Source organism: Thamnophis elegans, chromosome 12 (assembly GCF_009769535.1).
Source record: "Thamnophis elegans isolate rThaEle1 chromosome 12, rThaEle1.pri, whole genome shotgun sequence".
In the NCBI taxonomy this organism is placed as follows: domain Eukaryota; kingdom Metazoa; phylum Chordata; class Lepidosauria; order Squamata; family Colubridae; genus Thamnophis; species Thamnophis elegans.
The window spans coordinates 28,101,263-28,122,319 of NC_045552.1; the positions used below are offsets into that span (position 1 = coordinate 28,101,263).

The window sequence follows — 21,057 nt, forward strand, 5'->3', positions numbered from 1 at the left end:
TAAAACTTCTAGCAATTATGGGTAGTTAGACAACTTGCAGACCTCAGCTAAAAGTTAGGGATGGCCTGCAGCAAATGAAATGTGTATTAGATACTCCTGGGGCATTCATTAGCCAAGGCTTAGGAATAAGGACAGCTAGAGACCAATAGAACAAATTGTAGAATTACTACTAAAATGTTTATTAGATGATATTTCTTATTATCCCGCCTTGTCCTGCCTTGTCCTTTAGTGAAAAAGTATAAAGCTTTCTTAGTTCTTTGTTCTTGGCCTTTTGACCAGAAACCCCTTTCCTTTTCCAATAAAAAGCAATCAGAAAACCTGCACCTAGTGTCTGGCGTCCATCATTAGCTTCGGCATCAGGCTCAGACCCGAAATGGGGACAACAAAGATGTCTGACTCCAAATTCCAGAATTTCTCAGCCATCAGTGCCACACATCTTAAAAGTTGTTGAGGTTGAGAAACACTGGCTTAAATAATGGGTGCCGCTTCCTTCCATCAAGATCATCTTCCTTACTCTCTACATCAGATGTCCTCTCCATGAATACACCTCTGTCTCCAATGAAATAGAATGAAATGAAATCCATCCAACCAGAATCTGGATGCAATCAAAGACCTCATTTGCATCTCTCTGGTAAAGTTGGAAAAAACAAGGAAAAACCCATGCAGTGCAAGATATGTGGTTAATCATCACAACCAATGGATGCATTTTCAAAGCAATTCTCCCTAACTTGGTGGAGGTCTGACATCATTTGTGATTTCATTGTACAGTTAAGCCCAAGATATCTGACGGTGCTATTAACGGAAGGAAAACGTGCAGGTTGCAAGAAGTAAGTAGCAAAGCTGGTGGGGGGGGACAACCTTTGAACATAGACCCATCAGCTATCAACCTACCTGGCACTTTCAGATCTCCAAGGAGAAGCTTATAACAGTGGCCCCTCTGCCAGGGATTTCTGCAAAGTTCTACCATTTTCTAAAGCCATACTAAAGACTTTGTTGCCTGCACAACTAGTGCCTTGAAGACAAGGCCAAAACTATGGCATATGGAAAGATGTTGAGAAGGATGCGACACAAAGGTTCCTTCTACAAGGTGTGTCTAACCGTTTTGTAAGAATTTGTAACAGGCACTTTGTCAGGATAAGAAGTGTCATCAATAGAACAAAAGTGGAGAAAGGAAAGTCAGGAAAAGATGCAGAAAGATGTAATTTCTTTACAGATAAGCATGGCTTGGTTCTGGGGTGAGAGCAACCTAAGGACTCATTTCCTCATTTTGGCATGTGATTTTTCCATGCCTACAGAAGGTGGGGTGAGAGAGGAATGAAGAAGAAAGTACATTCTTTAACTGAAACTAATTCCAAAAGTTGCAGTCATTCAGCAATCCAAGGGCCAAAGACAGCAAAACTGATTTTCACAAAGCTAATCAGTTCAATTGAAAATCATCTTTTCAGAAAACCAGAAGACGAAAGCAAACCTCGTCACGTGGCTGTGGAAAGCAATTTTCCAAAACGCTGGTTGCAAACAGCCCCCTTTACAGGCCTTTCTACACCCGGAAAGGCCAATTGACAGGTCTTATTTTGTAAGATAACATGCCATGTTGCATGAAGCTTTTCAAGGTTCATGGGCAGACTACAAGCACGTTATCCCTACTAAAGCAAACCATTGCGAAGGGGAGGTGAAGGGTTTGCTCTTAAATCCCAGAAGTGAAAGGCTGGGAAAAGTCCCCTGACTAAGGTTGCAGCAAAGCGGCCCTTTTAAGGTCCTGGGAAGAGGTGGAGGTGAGGCCGGGGTTGGGGGATCTTCCTGGGGAATCCCTTTCCTATTACCTGAGGTGGAGAGCCAGGATCCAAAACCTTTTCGCCCTCCGCTGCCACCTTTTGCCAATGAGGACCAGTGGTGCCTGATGGATGGATGGATGGCCAATGCTCTCAGCAATGCTATAAATCAAAGTGGGGGTTATTTATGCATCCCTCACATCCCTCACCACTGTCAAACTATTCACTAAGGCTGCACTACTATTAATACTAGTCTTCTCATCATTCCTATCACTCATCTCCTCCCACTTATCACTGCAGGACTGTAACTTTGTTGCTTGTATCCTCTTTGATTGTTGATTGTTTCCTGATTGCTTATTTGTACCCTATGACTATCATTAAGTGTTGTACCTTATGATTCTTGATGAATGTATCTTTTAATGTACACTGAGAGCATCTGTACCAAAGACAAATTCCTTGTGTGTCCAATCACACTTGGCCAATAAAGAATCCTATCCTATCCTATCCTATCCCATCCTATCCTATCCTAGGCTCCCCAACTCCTGTGCATTGTGTCTTTTTCTTTTTTGCATCAAACACACACACATCTTTTTATTTAATAATAATTTTATTATAATTTTTAAAATTGCTGCCCATCTTTTCCTTCCACTAGTTGCAAAGCAGCTGCTGCACCATAGAGTAGAGCCGAGGAGAGGCAGGTGATGCGTTCTCCAATGATGCAGACAGAACGCGAAGGATGCCGCACTTCTCCAGTGCCCAGGCCAACCCAAGTTGTCCCCCATGAGTGGGCAGGCCAGGCAACTGTGCTCCTGCAAGCTGGGCATCCCTTCCCACACACTTTCTGGGCCCACTTAAAAAGACCTCTGCCCCAGGCGAAAGATGGCGCCTGCGGGACTGGAGGGCGCAAAATGCAAAAAATGACTAGATGAAGTCGTTTAGTAAAATTTGAGAGAAATAACATTTTGCAATTCTTTATCAGCAAATGAACATCAGCTGTTATTTCTGAAGAGAATAAGCTGGGGTTCTACACATTGGAGTGAAGCTATTGTAAAAAAGACCAAATTATTATTTTTAATTATTATTTATTATTAAATTTATTTGCCACCCATCTCACAGTTGGAGGTGACTCTTGAGCAGCAATAAAATGAGCAAATGAGGTTTGTGTTCATTTGTAGGTATAACATATTTTAAAAGTCATGCCTTCAATTGATTCCATAAACAACCATTTATCTCTCTGTTGATGGTTGACCTTCTTCCTGACCACGAGGTGCCTTCAAAACTGCATTCTCAAAGGAGTCCAAGTAGGTTTAGGAAACGCTCCATTTCCAAACCTGATCCAGGATGATCTTTCTCCCCAAATGGTGACTTCCTGGCAGTGATCACCATTTCTTTTGTGGCCTACCTGAGCTGCAATCCCCCAGAACTGGTAGTGGGGGGAAAAGGCCCCCAGAGTCGTTTCTGGAGAAATATTTCAGGATCCATGTGGGAAAAGGTGGGGAGGCCTTATGCAGACCCTTGCCACCAAACTGGACTTGAATTTGGACCTCCTTCTCCACCTCCTCTCCACCCGCTGGGAACATTCCCAAGTCCAATCCTTCCCAAATTCCTTGCTCGCCTTCCTGCCTTGGACCCTCCATTCCAGACCTTCTCCAATCCTCTGCCTAGGAAATGTCAGCTTCAGCCCATTATCAAAAGAAGGGATGAAGCTCATTTAAATGTCTGCATTCACAGCAAACAAGATCCCTTCAGGAGGAGAGAGAATAAAAAAAAATAATCTTGGATTGTGTGGAAATGAATAGATTAACTTTGAGAATAAAGGATAAAGAGGAATCGGTGTACAAGATATGGGGAAGATTTTATGATTGGTTAGAAAAAGTATGAATAAGAATATAGGAAATAAAAATTAGGGAAACAGGACCCCTAATGACACACTATTAAATGAAAAAGGGGGGAAGAGGGGGAAAAGAGAAAAATATTAATATACAAGTATATGTTTAAAGAATGAGATATGTGTAAATAATAAATAGGAAAATATAACGAGGAAAAGGGAATGTAAACATAGAACCAGGTTTGCTGGAATATCATCCCGAAAATACACCAGAGGAAGAGGAAAATATGCAGCCACAACAATAGAAAGAGGAAAGGAAGAGGGGAAAGGAGAGGAGGAGAGAGGGTATGAAGGAGAAGAGGAAGAGAGGAGTAGGAGAGAGGAAGGGGAAGATGGAAAAGGAAAGGAAAGAGGAAAGTAGAGAAGAAAAGAGGGAGGGAGAAAAGGAAAGAAAAGCAGGGTTGTGGTAAAATAAAATATGGGATGGTATGGGATGGTAAGCAAAGCAATCCCGATTATATATTTTAATTTTCATATGGAAAAATGAATGTTCAAAATTGCTAATACACAATGTGAATAATAACTATGGGAATGTATACCTGTAAATGTATGTATGAGATTAAAAACAATACACTTTTTACAAAAAAAAAACCCTGTCTACATTTGCCCCTTTGCTCGGAAAGGAACACCTCCTCGGGGTGCTCAAGTGGAGCGAGTGTTCTTACGTAGTCTTCCCTACACGTGTGTCTCCCTGCATGCCCAGTGTCGCACAGGCACACCTTTTGCATAGTCCTTTTGACCCGGCATGCTAAAACAAAATCGGCACAAATTCCTGCAAAAGGAGCAGAAATCGGCCGAGCCCGGTAAAAGAAGGGGGGAAAAAAGCCGCACCTCACACACTTAGCTCTAACTAAGTTCGCCTTGCATGGAGCGATGCTTTCCTTAACTAGGGTTTATGGCAGGGGTGTCAAAACTTGGGAACTTATGGACTCCAAGAATTCCCCAGCATGAATCCTGGGAGTTGAAATCCACAAGTCTTAAAGTTGTCAAGTTTGAAGACCTCTGATAGAATTGTTACCGATTAAACCAATATTTGCTGTTTGCTGCTGATAGACTGCTAGAAATCATTTATTAGCAATTAAGCTTTGTGATTGGCTTCTGCTTATATTATTGCATACTGTCACAAATTAGTTGTTAGGAACTAATTCTAGCTTAGTAAATTGTAACCTTAATACTGGTTGGCATAGTGCAAAGTTTGTTATCTCACTTCTGGCTGGTTGGGGAATTCTGGGAGTTGAAATCCACAAGTCTTAAAGTTCCTAAGTTTGGACACCCTAGTTTATGGGACGAAGTGCAATTCTGCAAGTCACCCTGTCCAGCTCTGCAGGACGCGTCGTTCCCCAAGCACAGCCTCTCTGGATGCAGCGCCGCTTGCTTCCCTCCCTCCCGGCCTCGGCTCCAACCACCCGCTGGAAGGAGAAACGGGCGACTTTCTCGGGCTTTGTTTTGGGGTTGGGGACAGGGCCGCCGCCGGGGTCTCGGAAGGAGCGGCCGCAGCCTTTTCTGGGACGCCGGGCGGCCGAGGCGCAGCGGGGAGGCGTTGTGGGGAGGGGCGCGCCTCGGGGATTGAGGGGGAGGGAGGCCCCAGATCAGGCCGTCCGGAGCTTCCCGTCGTTGGGAGAGTGCGACCTGGCCCTTCGCTGCAGCCGCCCGTTTAGGAAGTCTGTAAGTCTCCAGCTAAACCGCCACATAAAAACTCTTCCAGGAGAAGCCCTTGCGCGCAACGGTGTGACTGCAGAAACTCCCACGGTTGGCCGGAGTTGCTGGAACCCCCCAAAAAGCAAAGCAAAGCAAAGCAAAGCGACCAAGGTTTTTTCTCCATAAGTTGCTCTAAGTTTCAAACTCCTCAAAAGTTGCAGTTAAAAAAGGCAACACGATTCTGCACAACTTTACTTGAGGGAGGAACCTGGATGAAGCCCATAATTCTTTGGTTTGGGAAGGGCTCTTGGGCGCGGTTGAACCGCGCATCGCTTCAGCTTTGCAAAACGTATTCCCCCCCCCCCCCCATGTCCCTGATAGGAAAGGAGGCGAAGCGCTTGTGCATTTCAGCATTAAGGTGCTCGTTCCCTTTCCCTGATATCTAAAACTTTTATTTCGCATTGAACGTTTTCCCTGCACTTTAAAAAGCTTCTGGGGGCAAAGAGCTTTTGCAACTAGAGCCGCAACCAGGAGGGTAACCAGCTCTGCATTTGCATTCAAGGTTACCCATTGCAAACCTCCACTTCTCCCTCTGATGCCCAGAACCAGTCCTCGACTTATGACTATAATTGAGCCCAACATTTCTGTTATCAAGTGAGACATTTGTTAAGTGAGTTTTGCCCCATTTTATGACTTCTTGCCACAGTTGTTAAGTGAGGTTAGTTAGTAACATGGTTGTTAAGTGAATCCGGCTGCCCCATTGACTTTGCTGGTCAGAAGTTCCCCAAAAGCAATCCCATGACCTTGGGACACAGCCACGGTCATAAGTATGAACCAGTTGCCAAGCATCTGAATGTTGATCACATGATCACAGGGAGGCTACCAAGGTTGTAAGTGTGAGAAATGATCATGTCACTTTTTTCAGTGCCCCTGTAACTTTGAACCGTCACTAAATGAACTGTGGTAAGGACTACCTGTACTAAAGATGGAACCTGACCAAGGCAGAAGGAAGTGGAAAGAGCAAGATAAGCTTGATGCAGAGTAAAAATGCTTGGCTGGATTGTTGGTTAAAGCAGAACACATTTTCCATGCTGTGCATGTGGAAATCAGCCATTCCTGAAGCCATCTCTGGTTTTCCTGGATCCACATGGCTGATGATCTGCAGTCACATCTGGTTTAAGGGCTGTGACCCAATGCAAATATTCTTTCCACTGGTGAAAGAAGGATGGGCCTGTAGTCCAGAGGTGGGTTGCTCCTGCTTCGGGCAATCCGGTAGTGGCAGTGGCAGGAGGCTCCACCCACCCACCCGGACGCTTCTGTGCATGCACAGAAGCATTGTGCGTGCACACACATGCGAACTGGTAGTAAAAAAAAGAGGAAACCCACCACTGCTGTAGTCGCTTTTCCCCCCTACAACAGCAAGTTTTGAAATATATATTGTCCACATGTCTATGGAGGTTCTCAGTCATCCAGATGATGGTCATCCCAAAGGTGCTTTTTTTCCCTTCTAAAAGCAACTGGATTTTCCTGATTTTTCTTGAAGACATTTCATTTTTCATCCAATAAGCTTCTTCAGTTCTAAGTAGTTGACTGTAAGGAGTAGAAATATCTTCCATTCCCTACCAGTTAATAGACTTGAAGAAGCTTCTTGGGTGAAAAGTAAAACGTCTTCAAGAAAAAACAGGAAAGTCCAGTTGCTTTTAGAAGGGAAAAAAGCACCTTTGGGATACCTTGTCCACATTCTAAAATAATAGTTTTCTTAGATTTGATTGGTTCTCCCATAAATGCAAACATGGCCTTTGACATTTTCCTGTTTCTTTCAAATTACAGCACAGTGCATTGATATCTGTATTTGTTCATATTGATTGAATGCGGTCATACATGATCACGTACCCAACCTGCAGAATTGAGTTTGTCTACCGGGTGAATTTCAGCACTGATCACAGAAATGAATGGCATCTCCCTTGTACTTCCATAGAGGAGGCTGCCAGAGATTCTGCTAATCTGGCACCCTCCCAATGTAGAGGAGGAGTATACTTTATCAACGAGTCAGTTGACCATATTAAAGAAGGAGCATCAGCCACCATCATTTTGATTTTTTGAAATCTCATTATTATTAGACTTAATATAGCCACCTTCCCCAATGGGCTGAACCTGTTTTGCTGTTTGCAGTTGAATCTTGCTGGCATTCTGGTAAATATTACGCATCCCCACGAAGTCTCATATCTAATGTGCAGAGAATGGTAATTGCTTCCAAAATATGAAAATAATATTAATAGACAGTTCTGCTATGTATTTTTAATTCATCATTTCCTGGATAAGAAATATCAGAAAAAAGGTTTCTTCCAACTTTATTGATAAGTATTCCCTAGATTTAAAAAAAATGTTTTGTGAGAAGATACAAAGTTATAATTATTGTAATTTATATAATATTTTTTGTAGCAACTGCCACCTTATTCTTGGTGATTGAAAATCTATGATACTGATTAAAAATGGAAGTGACAAACGCAAAAGAGAAACATAACAATAATTTCCCTCTGTTGTAGAACTCCCCTCTACTTGAAGACACTTAGACCGGTCAAGCAAAATCCAGTCTGATTTTGAAGGAGCATCCCTTCTAGTACTGAGGTTCTTCACTGAAGAAGAAATTGGACCACTGAAGATCTACTGGTCCTCATGCATTCCAACAGTTGTTTTACCCCTCTGTTCTCCTTTACTGGCCCTGCTGTGAAGAGGCTGTTGGGCTGGAAGCAAGTGGACGAGGAAGAAAAGTGGGCTGAAATGGCAGTGGATTCCTTGGTGAAGAAGCTGATGAAGAAAAGGGGCGCCTTGCAGGAACTGGAGAGAGCCCTCAGCTGTCCTGGGCAGCCCAGCAAATGTGTGACCATCCCCCACTCCCTGGATGGAAGGATGCAGGTCTTCCACCGCAAAAGATACCCGCATGTCATCTACTGCCAAGTATGGCGCTGGCCTGATTTGCAGTCCCAGCATGAATTGAAACCTCTAGCCTGCTGTGAATTCCCCTTTGGCTCTAAGCTAAAGGACGTCTGCATCAACCCTTACCATTATCAAAGGGTGGAAGCCCCAGGTGATTCCGCCAGCTGCATGTTTAGAAAAGGACAGCCCTGCCTGGTTGCATAATTATTCTTATCTGCAAAAAAAGGAGGGAGCTGCACAGAAACTTTGATTGAAAGAAAGAGATCAAAGATCCAACAGGCAAACTTTTAGTTAAGGTTAGGTCACCCAGAGAAGAAAAGACAGGAGGGATTCAGATGCTATTCTTATTAATAGGAATGAGCATGTATTGACCACGGGCATACAAAGGGTTGCAATTCACCCCTGGGACCAGTTCATTTTTACTGCAAGTGCATCGGCAATGTGCTGGCAATGGTAATAACTCGCCCCCAATAGTCCCAGATTAGATTTTCTTTCTCTCCTGTTTGGCTGCTGTGATTTGACCTTTTGTTAGGCTACTTATTTTATGTAGCTGATTATATTTTATGAGAGTGAGTTTTCAGTGTCATTGATGAAATGGCAGAAAATACTGTAGCAATAAGAAGTGATATATTGGTGTTAAAATTAATGTCCCCTTAAACAATTGGATTCTTTACATTTAATCAGATAATTTTGCAAAGCATTTTTTTTATAACTGCAGGTGAATTTTAATGATACAAACAAGAATTTCTTCAACAAATTGTTCAACTGCGGCTTAGTCTAAGTGAATTCTACCTTCATATTTAACCTGCTTGTTTGATCATGTAAATTGGCCTGCTGTCTGCTAGGTACAAAAATAAAAAACAAACAATTATGTGCTTTTAAAAACCCATTATGATGCCACTCTCTTACCTTTGGGATCTAGCAAAGCAGATACTGAAAATCTTGTAATTGTGTGCCCTTGGTTGGGGCCTCTCCCTGTGTTTTGTGCTTGTCCAAGGTGCTGAAATAGTAAAGTCCCTTTTGCTCCTTTCTTAGGACGTATTGAATGTTATGCAGAAAAGATACAATTGAAATCACTGACAGAGAATAGATTAGATGATAGAACAATAATTCAACACCATTTGATCCTTAACTTAATTGTTTTGGCAATCATTCTTAATTCAGGGTGAATGTCTGGATAAGACCATGCAGATTCTTTAACTCTATCTTGTCATCATTTTCCCACATTAAATATACAGTATATATGCCTGCCTGCCTGCCTGCCTGCCTGCTTATTATCTATCTGTCCGTCCATCCATCCATCATATGTCATTGTTATTGATCATGTTTATATCTGTCTATCTACTAGCTAGCTAGCTAGCTAGCTAGCTCACCTATATATCATCTGTCATATATCATTGATTTTTATCTTCTATCATCTATCATCCCCCCTTTCTCCTTCTTCCCCCGTCTCTCCATACCTACCTACCTACCTACCTACCTACCTACCTACCTATAATATCTATGTATTATATCTATGTATCATGTCTATCTATTATCTATCTAATCAATATAATCTATATCTTCTATATTCTGTCATCTCTTCCTATCTGTCTCTTTCAATCTGTCTTTCTCTCATTTCTATTTATCTAGCATTGTAATCTCCCTCTTTCACTCTCATCTATTGTCTATCTAATTTATATATCTATAATCTATCTATATCTAATCTATCTGTATGCCTGACACCAAAGAGCTTCTTTCTATTTTCAAAACTTCTGTTGTAGTGTTGCCTCCAGTCTTGGTTCCAAGACACAGTGGATTCAACCCATGGTTCAGCCTCCTTATCCCATTCCAAAATGCCTCTCTTGAGAGTGAGCAACAGATGTCCAACAGTGCAACTCATCCTGATCCTTACCCTGCAAAGCAGCCTCCCTGCACTCCTTTCTCAGAATCCCACAATATGCACACACCATCAACAAGCAGCATGGACTACTCAGTGACCCGAGGAAATGCAGCTGCCCCAGAAAGGACATCTGAGCTCACAGGTATGCGAAACATTACCTGAACACTCAGTGGGACTGAATGTATTGCAACTCTCTTTAGAAAATTCAGAATTTGGCGCTATTAAACTGCAAGACACACACATTTGTGAAGTGTTCCATCTTTTTTTAAGGGCCGTGCATTAGCGCACCAACATGCCTACCGTCCCTGTCCTACTGTCCCCACTTATTTGTATCCATTTCATGTAATCACAGTCGTGTTTATACATATCTGTTACCTTATACATGATTGAAAAAATAAATAAAATAAGAACCAACATAATGAGCTGTGGTGGTGCAGTGGTTAGAATGCAGTACTGCAGGCTACTTCTGCTGACTGTCAGCTGCCTGCAATTTGGCAGTTCGAATCTCACCAGGCTCATGGTTGACTCAGCCTTCCATTCTTCCAAGGTCACTAAAATGAGGACCCAGATTGTTGGGGGCAATATGCTGAGACTCTAAATCGTTTAGGGTTGTAAAGCACTGTGAAGTGGTATATAAGTCTTAAGTGCTATTGCTATTCAATGCTACCTACAAATTCATGCAATTCTGGTAGTAGCAGCTGTATTAATTTTGTGAATTTGGGTTGGAGAATGACATATTTATTATTTATTTATTTATTTATTTTACAGTTTTTTAATAGCTCAATCAGCTCTGAAGCTTCTGGACGGGTTGCAACACAGCATTATAAAAGCAACAGTAACAAAAAGGAATAATTGATGAAAGTGTCAAACCAGAGCAAGCCGATCAGTTCAGTTCTCTTAGGCACAGAAGAGCTGGATGACTTTGGGCCATTTGCTCAGCCCAGTCTATTTATTTTTGTGGTACGAAAAAATAGTATGTGTGCTTTCCTGAACTCTTGTTAACAAAATCGGGGTATACCTTAAGGTGATTTATTCATACAATCAAGGGAAGCGTTAACACAATGCTGTTTTTGGAAATTTGAGCTTTGTATGCATGGCAAGACATTGGCAAGCATCTGACTGAATGCAGTAATACAATTTGCTTAGTAAATATCTACTGTCTCTGAGGTCATCTCCTTTTATTTATATAGGCTGCTCATAAAATAGATTTCTCTTTTCAGCTGCCACATCTCTTCTGCCTTCTAATGCCAAAGAGATGCCACAAAAGCCCAATGAATGCCCTGCACAGGAAGTCTCAAGCAGTTCATCAATACCACCATTGCCCAGTGGAGGTAAAGCTGGAGAACCTGTAGGTATGTCAAGATTTGTACTTTTCCCCTAGGGAAATATCTGCCCATGAGCCCATGAATGATTGGATTTTCCTCCAAAGTGCTCTTAGCCAAAATAGTTCCACTTAGTAGACTGAAACCAGAATAGGTTTAACTTGGTTTGATTATTGCTAGTGTTGTTGAAGATACTGGCTTTATTTGTTAACAAGAAAGACCATCAATTAATTATGCCTCGTAGAAAGAAAAACATCGGCCATTCATTCCTGAGTATGACCCAGAGTTTCTAATCTTGTGGAAGGAAGAATATTTTGCTACCAATGGTTTTATATAAATCATGTTTTCCTGTTGCTTGCCTTATTTTACACTAAAAGGCCATTCATTTTTTCCTGTGCTGTTCCAAGTTCAGAAAAACTCTTTGAGATGACAACAGAACAGTGCATATATTCCATATTTAGTCAAACCCTAGATTGAAATAGAAACATTATAGGATGAGGAAGGAGTATTAGATAGGTTCACTGCCTTGAGTTACTTATAAAAGTAGGATAAAAGTAAATAAAGTAATAAAAATATATTTGATTGCTATGATGAAATTCACTTTTTGAAAGTAACACACTCAGTTAATTACACTAATTGATACAACATACTAATTTTATTGCATTATTTTTCATTGTCCTTTCTAGTAATTCTCAACTTATGACCATTCATTTAACAACTGAAAAAAAAAGATTTATGATGCTGGTCCCTGCACATGACCATTGCAGCATCGCCATGGCCACTTGATCAGAATTTGGGCACTTGGCTACCAGCATGTATCTATGACAGTTGCACCATCTCAGGGTTACATGATCTCCATTAGCAATTTTCCTAGTGGGCTTCTTTCAAAATCAATAAGGGAAGCCAGATTTCTTAACAACTGAATGAGTCACTCAACAACTTCAATTGCTTAACAACTGGGTGGGGGAGGGGAGAGTTTATAAATCTTGAGACAGATGTGACTCATTAATGAATATATTGCTTAGCAATGAAACTTTCAGTCCCAATTGTGCTCATAAATCAAGGACTAGCCTTTATATCTTTTCTGTCCTGCCAATGCCAGCTCTTTAAATGTGTATGCGAAGAGAGTATTTGGATATGAAACAAATCACATTGCTATTACTGCATTTCTATCTATATACACCTGTGAAACCTTCTTCCAGATGCCCAACCTGTGAGCTATGAGGAACCAGATCAGTGGTGCTCAATTGCCTATTACGAACTCAATAAGAGAGTAGGAGAGACTTTTCAGGCCTTTTCTCGAAGTATACTCATAGATGGCTTTACAGATCCTTCAAACAAGGGCCGCTTCTGCCTTGGATTTCTCTCTAATATTGGCAGGAATTCTTCAATAGAAAACACCCGAAACCACATCGGAAAAGGTAATTACAAAGAAACCCTGCTGGGAAATGGCTCAGTTCAAAACTTGACATCAATACCTGGGAAAATCCTGGAAAAGATAATCAAGCCGTGGATTTATGAACATTTAGAAAGGAATAAGGTGATCACTAGAAACCAGCATATGGTTATTAAAATCAAATAATGCCAAACCAGCCTTATGGCCGCCTTTGATATTGTGACTGAATCTGTGCATCAAGATTCTGCACTGGTGAGATCACGCTTGGAATACTATGTCCTATTCTGGTCACCATGATGTAAAAAAGATGCTGTGGGTATAGTATGCTTGCATTTTAGTAAGACATTTGACAAAATAGACCACAGCCTATTTCTTGGTAAGACAGAACAATGTGGGATAGACAGTACCACCATCAGATGGATTCACAGCTTGCTGTGACATGTAGTCCTCGCTGGAACTATCTCTATATGGAGGGAAACATGCAGTGGGGTACCTCAGTGTTCTGACTTGGGCCTAGTGCAGAGATGGCTTCCTACCGGTTCAGCCCAGTTTGGCCTGGGTTGCTGGAATCGGCAGCGACCCAGGCCTGCCATGCCCCCAAACAGGTTCCCTGGTCGCTGCCGTCACCATCGCCATTTTGTTTTTTAATTTTAATTGAACTGCACATGCACACACACAGGAGTGAACCAGCCAGAACCCACCACAGTGCTCTAGATTCAAGATTCAGAAGAATCTTGGCTTGAGCATTTGGCTCTATCCAACAAGGTCAGTTCAGTGGTGAGAAAAATAAGGTCCTGCACTTAGGCAGGAAGAACCAAATGCACAGGCATAGAATAGTGGTACCTGGCTCAACAGTAGTAATTGAGAAAAAGATACAGAAGTCCTAGTGGACCACTACTTAAGGATGTGCCAGCAGTGTCCGCAGCTACCGAAAAGTCAATTCAGTCCTAGGCTATATCAAGAGGGTTAGCATCAAAATCATATCAAGTGATTGTAATGTTTTTATACTGCACTGGTGAGATCACATTTGGAATACTGTGTCCGATTCTGGTCACCATGATATAAAAAAGATGCTGGGACACCTTCTAGAGTGCAGAGAAAAGCAACAGAAATGATAAGGGGTCTGGAGACCAAGAGAACTAGGCATTTTTAGTCTAACAAAGAGAAAACTTAGGGGAGACATGATGGCAGTCCTCCAATACTTGAAGGGCTGTCTCAGGGAAGAGGGCATCAATTTATTCTCCAAAGTACCTGAGGATACGACAAGAAGCAATGATGGAAGCTTGTCAGTTGAAGATTTGACCAGGAATTAAGGAGACGTTTTCTGATGGTGAGAACAATTAGTCAATGGACAGCTTACCTCCCAGAGTTGTGGATGCTCCATCATTGGAGGTTTTCAAGAAAAGACTGGACAGCTATTTGTCCAGAATGGTATTAGGGTCTTTTGTCTTGGGCAGGGAGTTGGGTTACAAGACCTCCAAGTTATTTCCAGCCCTATGAATCAGGAACCCTGTTCCTAAGCTCTGTTCGTGATTTAGGAAGTCTGTTCCTAAAATGTAAACATATGTTTATTTTTTAAGTTATTATAAGAATGAATGCACGGCATTACTATTTTGACAACATAAAAATATGGAATATGAGAGAAAGTCAATATAATTTTAAAATTTATAGTTCATTCATGTTATATTCACTTTAGGACCATGACGACTTAACAATGAAAATTTCAGTCCCCAATTTGGTCCCAAGTTGAGTAATTTTCTAAGTAATAACATATAACATAATATTGTCCTGTTATAGAACTATTATTATTTTTCCCACTTTATATACAGCCTGGAAATATCCTGGTGGTTTCGTAGCAAACACAAGTGAGGTCTGATCCTACTTCAAGGGTGGATTAAGCAAGATGCTGCCAGCTGTGGTAGATCCACATGTGGAAAGTTTAAGAAAGGCTCAAATCCTTAGCAAACCTTTACTGTCAATACACAAAGCCCTTTCAGATAGTAATAGAATGAAAGAGGTGGATTAGGTTAGAGGTAGAACCAATGGTACATCTCAATGGTCCTCTTTCCTGGCACACCATCTCACATGCCAGCCTGAGTCTAAGTGTAGTATCTGTTCAGGGCGGTCATCCTAAATGGCTTACAAAAAGATTTTCTTTGGGCTGCAAAAAATCAGTGAAATTGTGACTGGCTTGGCTTTTATGAAGGACCTCACATTATTAGCAATATTTCTAATAGATTGATGTACATGAAGAGAAGGTGGGATGTCTGAGCAGGAGAGAAACTATGATTGCCACCCTTGGGGAAGGGAAAGAGAGTGAAGGTGGTCTGGCCAGCAAAGTCTTAACCAGTGGTGACATTCAATTTTTTTTTACTACAAGTTCTGTAGGTATGGCTTGGTGGGTTTGGCAGGAGAAGGATATTGCAAAATCCCCATTCACTCCCCACTCCTGGGGGAAGGATACTACAAAATCCCCATTCACTCCCCACTCCTGGGGAAGGATATAGCCACCCTCTTGGGGATAGGGCGGCATACAAATTGAATAAATCCAATCCAATCCAAAATCCCCATTCACACCCCACTCCTGGGGGGAAGGATATTGCAAAATCTCCATTCACTTCCCACTCCTGGGGGAAGGATGCTGCAAAATCCCCATTCCCTCCCCAGCCGAGGTGACGCAGTGGTTAAATGCAGCACTGCAGGCCACTTCAGCTGACTGCAGTTCAGCAGTTCGGCTGTTCAAATCTCACCGGCTCAGGGTTGACTCAGCCTTCCATCCTTCCGAGGTGGGTAAAATGAGGACCCGGATTGTTGTTGGGGGCAATATGCTGACTCTGTAAACCGCTTAGAGAGGGCTAAAAGCCCTATGAAGCGGTATATAAGTCTAACTATTGCTATTGCTATTGCTATTGCACTCCAGGGGAAGGATACTGCAAAATTCCCATTCACTCCCCACTCTTGGGGGAAGGATATTGCAAAATTTCCATTCCTCCCCCCCCACCTCTGGGGCCAGTCAAAGGTGGTATTTGCTGGTTCTCTGAACTACTCAAAATTTCTCCAGAACTGGTCAGACCCTGCTGAATTTTACCCCTGGTCTTAACCCCCCAGAATGTTGAGCAAGCCCACAGTTGACAAGAGATTGCCCAGATAAAAATGGCCTCCATGTCAAAAGTATGGAAGCTAAATGGAGCGTTTTGCTGTCCATAGAAGTGACCAACTTAGTCAGTTAGAACAGAAAGTCAGGCAAAAGCACACTTTACAAAAGCCAAGTGGTTACAGAAGAAACAGCTGGATCTGAGGTTTTCATACCCAAAGCATACAGTTAATGTCCCCTTCTTCCCACCTTCCCCCATGGTTATCTAGTGTCCAAGTAGGTACTAACAAACTGTTTGGCTAACAGTCATTGTCTTTGCAGGCTGGATGGTTCTGCATTCCTTAGTGTGACCAATGGCCGGTGGCTATCATCCAATGCTTAGTTTTGATTCTTCTCATGCTAAACCGCCCCCCCCCCCCTAATCCCACCCTGCAGCTCTCCCTCCCCGTTAAGAGGCAATGCATAGTGGAGCAGGACGGCAGTCCTGACAGGATTCCTGAAAAGAAAAGACTGCCACACAGCAAAAATGGTGTCTTTAGCATTGGGACTGCTGAGTGCGCTTGTCTTGCCAACTGATTCTGTCCATCTTGCAACACTATCCCAAACTTAGTGTATCATGAAGTAGTTTAGAACAAGAGTCTTTTTGCTTCGATCTGTGTTGGATGAAATCCTTCTTGGTCCCTCTTGTCTCCTGAAGGTGTCCACCTGTATTATGTAGGTGGAGAGGTCTTTGTCGAGTGTTTGAGCAACTGCAGTGTTTTTGTCCAGAGCTCAAATGCCAACCGTGAGTGCGGTCTCCACCCAAGCACCATTTGCAAAATCCCCAGTGGATACAACCTGAAGATTTTTAACAACCTACTCTTTGCACAACTGCTTTCCCAGTCGGTTAACTACGGTTTTGAGGCAGTCTCTGAGCTCACCAAGATGTGCTTCATCCGGATAAGCTTTGTTAAAGTAAGAACTTTCTTTGTCTTGAATTATAAAGCTGAAAAAATGGGATTGGCCTCTTTGTTACAAGGACATTTTAAAAGGATGAGATGCACTAAGTTTTGTATTTTTGTATTTCTCCATAAACAAGTAAGAAGTGAAAAATGATCACAACTCTCTGAAATTTGTGGCACTGTCTTAGCACTATTGACTTCAATTACAAGTGATCTCTAACAAGAGGGAAATTTAATTTCTTTAAATTTAAATTTATGTCCAAGATTATTCCAAATGAACCATACATGCCTGCAGACATGGGCTGCTCCTCTGGCTGCCTTTCCAGTTCCAGTCATGGCAATTTTCAGCTGAGCTTTTATTGGTCTTGTTGAACACACAATATATGTTTTACTTTTCCCAGGCCCTTCTCAAGAGCGCTCTTCCAACCCCCTTAGTTATGATTTCTTCAATATTAGAACAGCCCTCAGTCTAAAATCATCTCCATGCTCCTTGAACTTTTTGGGATTCACAGAACTAGACCTGAGCTAAAACCATTTCTAAAGGTGAAAGATTTATACGATTTGAAGAGAAACCAGAGTATTTCTAAAGGCTGCCGTCCTGCACCTCCTTTCTTGGGAGTGAGACCCACTAAGCTCAGATACATTTTCTCCAAATAGTCAAGTTTAGGAATGTTGCTGATGGTTTCATTGCTTTTATAATTGATTATAGCCAGGGGCGGGCTTCAAAATTTTTAGCAAGGGGTTCTCTGCCTAGTTGCTGGATGGGTGTGGCCATGGTGGGTGTGTCCTACTTGGCCTCCTGCACCAGGGCGGAGGGCATTTTTACTCTCTCCGGGTTCTGGATGTTTTTTTCGAGCCTCCGGGAGGACGAAAACGGCCTCCAGAAGACCTCTGGAGGCCAGAAACAGGCCCATTTCTGGTCTTCCCAAACTTCTGGTAGGCCTGTTTTTCACCCTCCCTGAGCCTCCGTGCATGCCCTGCACTTACTACATATTTTAAAGACGAGGCAAGCAGAGGAGGTGGCTTTTATTTGTCTGCTTGTAGAGAAGCTCTTTGGGGATGCAGCCCCATCATATTCACATGGTCCCAAACAGGCACTGGGTGCATCCTCAACTGAGAAATTTCTTGGTTGCTATCACTAGGGTATCTGCAAAAGATTTGGGGCTTTGCAGCTTAGAATATCCCAACACATTGGCATTTCACTACGCTAGTCACCCCTCTAGGCATTTGCAAACTAGAAAAACCGGATTGAGTCATGGAAAGCTTGCCCATGCCTCACATTTGGGGAAGACTATTTTATTACCCTCCTGTGCTGCTAATGACAATAGGAAAGCACCTGTTGGGGAATAATGAATTAATGGGACATTTTTCTGCCTTTTCAATGTTATACAATGGAACTGCAGAAAAGGGACATTGAGAAAAAGGTAGCCACAAGGTAGTATTAGTCTTTCATATAAGACATGCAGCTTTCATAATTGTTTGGAGACCAAATTTGCTGATACTGCAGTGCACTTCCTTGGACACAGACACTGGGAAGAGATTGGCTTTCCGCTCTAGAATGACTTCTGCATCAAGGAAAGGCCAGCACAGCCTCTCCAGCAAAGGTGGGATCTGGGCCTTTCTATACCTGTTCTTCTGGCCCCCAAGGGCTTTTCATAGAACTTAGAACCATAGAGATGGAAGGGACCTTGGGGGTCTTCTTTTCAGGCCTAGTTAACCCAGGGATTGCTCAGCACTGTTTTGAAAAACATGACTCCTCTTCCTCCTCCATCAAGAAATAAGGAGTCTCCCTTTCTATGTCAAAACGTAACTACAGGATATGCATTGCTTATAGTAGAGAAATAGAAAAATATGAAATGATAATTTGGTGTAATGTTTGAAGGGGCAATTGAAGATATTGTTTATGTATTAAGAAAAAAATGAGTATAAAAATGGAAAATAATGGAAGAAAACAATTTGGCTGAAAGTTAAGCTATGATGTAAAATGGATGATGTAAATGAGAGGATGTAAAAGGAAAGATCTGGTCAACACTTTGTTTCTATAATATGGATAAAGTTGTATTAAAAAATTAAAAAAAACTTTTTATAAAGAAATAAGGAGTCTTCATGGCTCCCTTTACTGTTCAGAGTCATCCAACAGGCAGGGTGAGAGCTCATTCTGTTCTCTATTCTCACCTGCTTGGTGAGAATAGAAGCATGCATCATTCTTGCAGCAGTCAAGGACTTGATGAAGTCCTTGCACAATATGCATAGGCCACACTATGAAGAGGCAGAACAAGAACAACCAATAAACAAGACTAGCACAATACTTAAAATTAGATTGGATTGCAGAGTCAGTTGGAATCGTAAGGCATCAAAAACAAATTAAACTAATTAGTCAATGTTATGAATAAGGCAAAACAGTCAAACTGTCAGGCGCTAAAGACCAAGCCCATATGTGAAGGTTCTGTGAAACTGATTTATTGCTAAAAGCCTATTCACAGGAATCTTTTCAGCTAATGGTCAGCACTTAGTTAGAGTTAGATAAGAGTCAAAGGCAATCAAGGGGTGGGTTGGACTTACTTCACTTATAGCTACATAGGAATCCTAGGCTGTTCCCTCTTTTCATTCTGCCCTCAGGTTCTGCCACTTCTTCTCCTACTTCCCTCTGTTTTAACTTAGAAGAGGAAGTTCATTCTGAATTTGATTTCTGGAAGAAATGGGAGATCTGCTTAAAATTCCACAAAGGCTTCTGTGCTGGGATTAGAGCAGTCACTCTCTTCAGATTCAGGTTTAACTTTAAAAATATAACCAAAGATTCAATCATTATGAGAGACTATATAATAGAGACTTCACTTACATAATCATTACATCTTCAAAAAGTGGCATAATTTAAACAACAGCATTGTGTGGTTTAAGTAGGAAAAGTATGAATAGAAATCAGGTCTATCCCACAGGGAGATGAAAAATCATTTAATGAACTGAAAGCCTGGCAGATGTAACTCTGTATTAGACTCAGTTTCCTTAATTCTTCCTTGCTGAAGAATGCTGTATGAGTTGTTGAAGTAATACTAATGCAATTTGCTCCAAGTCCACCTATTTTTATTGTCAGGGTTTCAAATAGCATCCAAAAGTAAATGAGAGTCCAAGGCAAAGTATTGCTCAAAGTTCCAATTTATTAAGAGAGCCTTGTTGGCACATCTGGGAAAATCTGAATCTGAAAGCTTCCCGGTTTTCCCCACCCAGCTGAAAGTTCAAGATCTTGCTCCCACACTCACAAGTCCATCACATGGCCTAATCTCCCACTGCCATGCTGGCACTTCCAGAGATGTAAAAACAAAGGATGACCTTGGCTTTCTAGGAAGAATGTTGTTATGGCTACATATCATCTAACTCCGTACGATTCCCCCCTCCCTTTGCCACAATAGAAAATGCATAGTAGAATAATAGAAAGTGTGGTAGGCCAAAGATCCAAAAGAAAAGATGGCTGCAGGCCTGACAATTATTAGATGCATCCTAATCCTATCCACAATTGTGTGACTTCTCAGTACTTCAAAATGCAAAGAAAAGGTAATGGGTATATTTGACTAAAATCAAGAAAATGTCTTCTTGAATAGAATGAAGAATGCAGCCACAATCATCTCATCCTTTACCATTTGTTGGCCTCTTCTGTAGGGCTGGGGAGCAGGATACCATCGCCAGGCGATCACCAGCACCCCTTGTTGGGTGGAGATCCATCTTCATGGAGCTTTAAAATGGCTGGATAAGGTGCTGCGGGAAATGGGCTCTCCAGAGGTTCCCATCTCTTCCATTTCATAAGAATTGTCTCCAGTATCTGGTGGACAAACACGGCCTCAGATATACTGTATGTGAGATGTTTTTCTCTCTCCCTTCCCCCCTCTCCATTTTTCTTTATCTGATAGTTAATGTTTTTCATGCTGTTTTAGTATTTAAGATGGTAGTCTGTTGTGTTCTGTTGATGACTTTATTCCTCCCGTTTATCCTAATTATTGATAATCATAATGAATGAGGATAATTGTCATCTTCAATAATCCTGAGTGAAAGGTAATTAATATATTATTAATATGTTCTAATCTTTGTTTCAGTTTATAACAATAAATAAATAACCTGATAGGTTAATATTAAATGGTTACATTTTTCTCTCTCTTAAAAATGTATGTCAACTTCAGTGTTTAAAAAAAATGGTAAAG

At 41.7% G+C, this 21,057-nt stretch overlaps 1 protein-coding gene across 2 annotated transcripts; it reads left to right on the forward strand.

Annotated features, from left to right (window-relative positions):
* The first annotated feature begins 7,971 nt into the window (after positions 1–7,971).
* Positions 7,972–20,665, forward strand: LOC116515875 (mothers against decapentaplegic homolog 9-like). Of its 2 annotated transcripts, XM_032228161.1 has the most exons (6): positions 7,972–8,383; positions 9,996–10,207; position 10,722; positions 12,639–12,857; positions 16,624–16,880; positions 20,522–20,665. In XM_032228161.1, exons 1-6 carry the CDS (start codon positions 7,972–7,974, stop codon positions 20,663–20,665), a joined length of 1,245 nt encoding a protein of 414 aa, XP_032084052.1. The 2 variants fall into 2 exon arrangements, with proteins under 2 accessions (XP_032084052.1, XP_032084051.1); XM_032228160.1 differs by lacking the exon at position 10,722 and having other exon boundaries at positions 9,996–10,256.
* The last annotated feature ends 392 nt before the right edge of the window (positions 20,666–21,057 follow it).

Excerpts from the sequence above, each read along its gene's own strand:
- LOC116515875 (XM_032228160.1), top strand. The coding sequence starts at position 7,972 with ATGCATTCCAACAGTTGTTTTACCCCTCTGTTCTCCTTTACTGGCCCT. Across the intron at positions 8,384-9,995 it reads TCAAAGGGTGGAAGCCCCAG|TGTTGCCTCCAGTCTTGGTT; the intron begins GTGATTCCGCCA and ends CTTCTGTTGTAG. Across the intron at positions 16,881-20,521 it reads TCCGGATAAGCTTTGTTAAA|GGCTGGGGAGCAGGATACCA; the intron begins GTAAGAACTTTC and ends CCTCTTCTGTAG.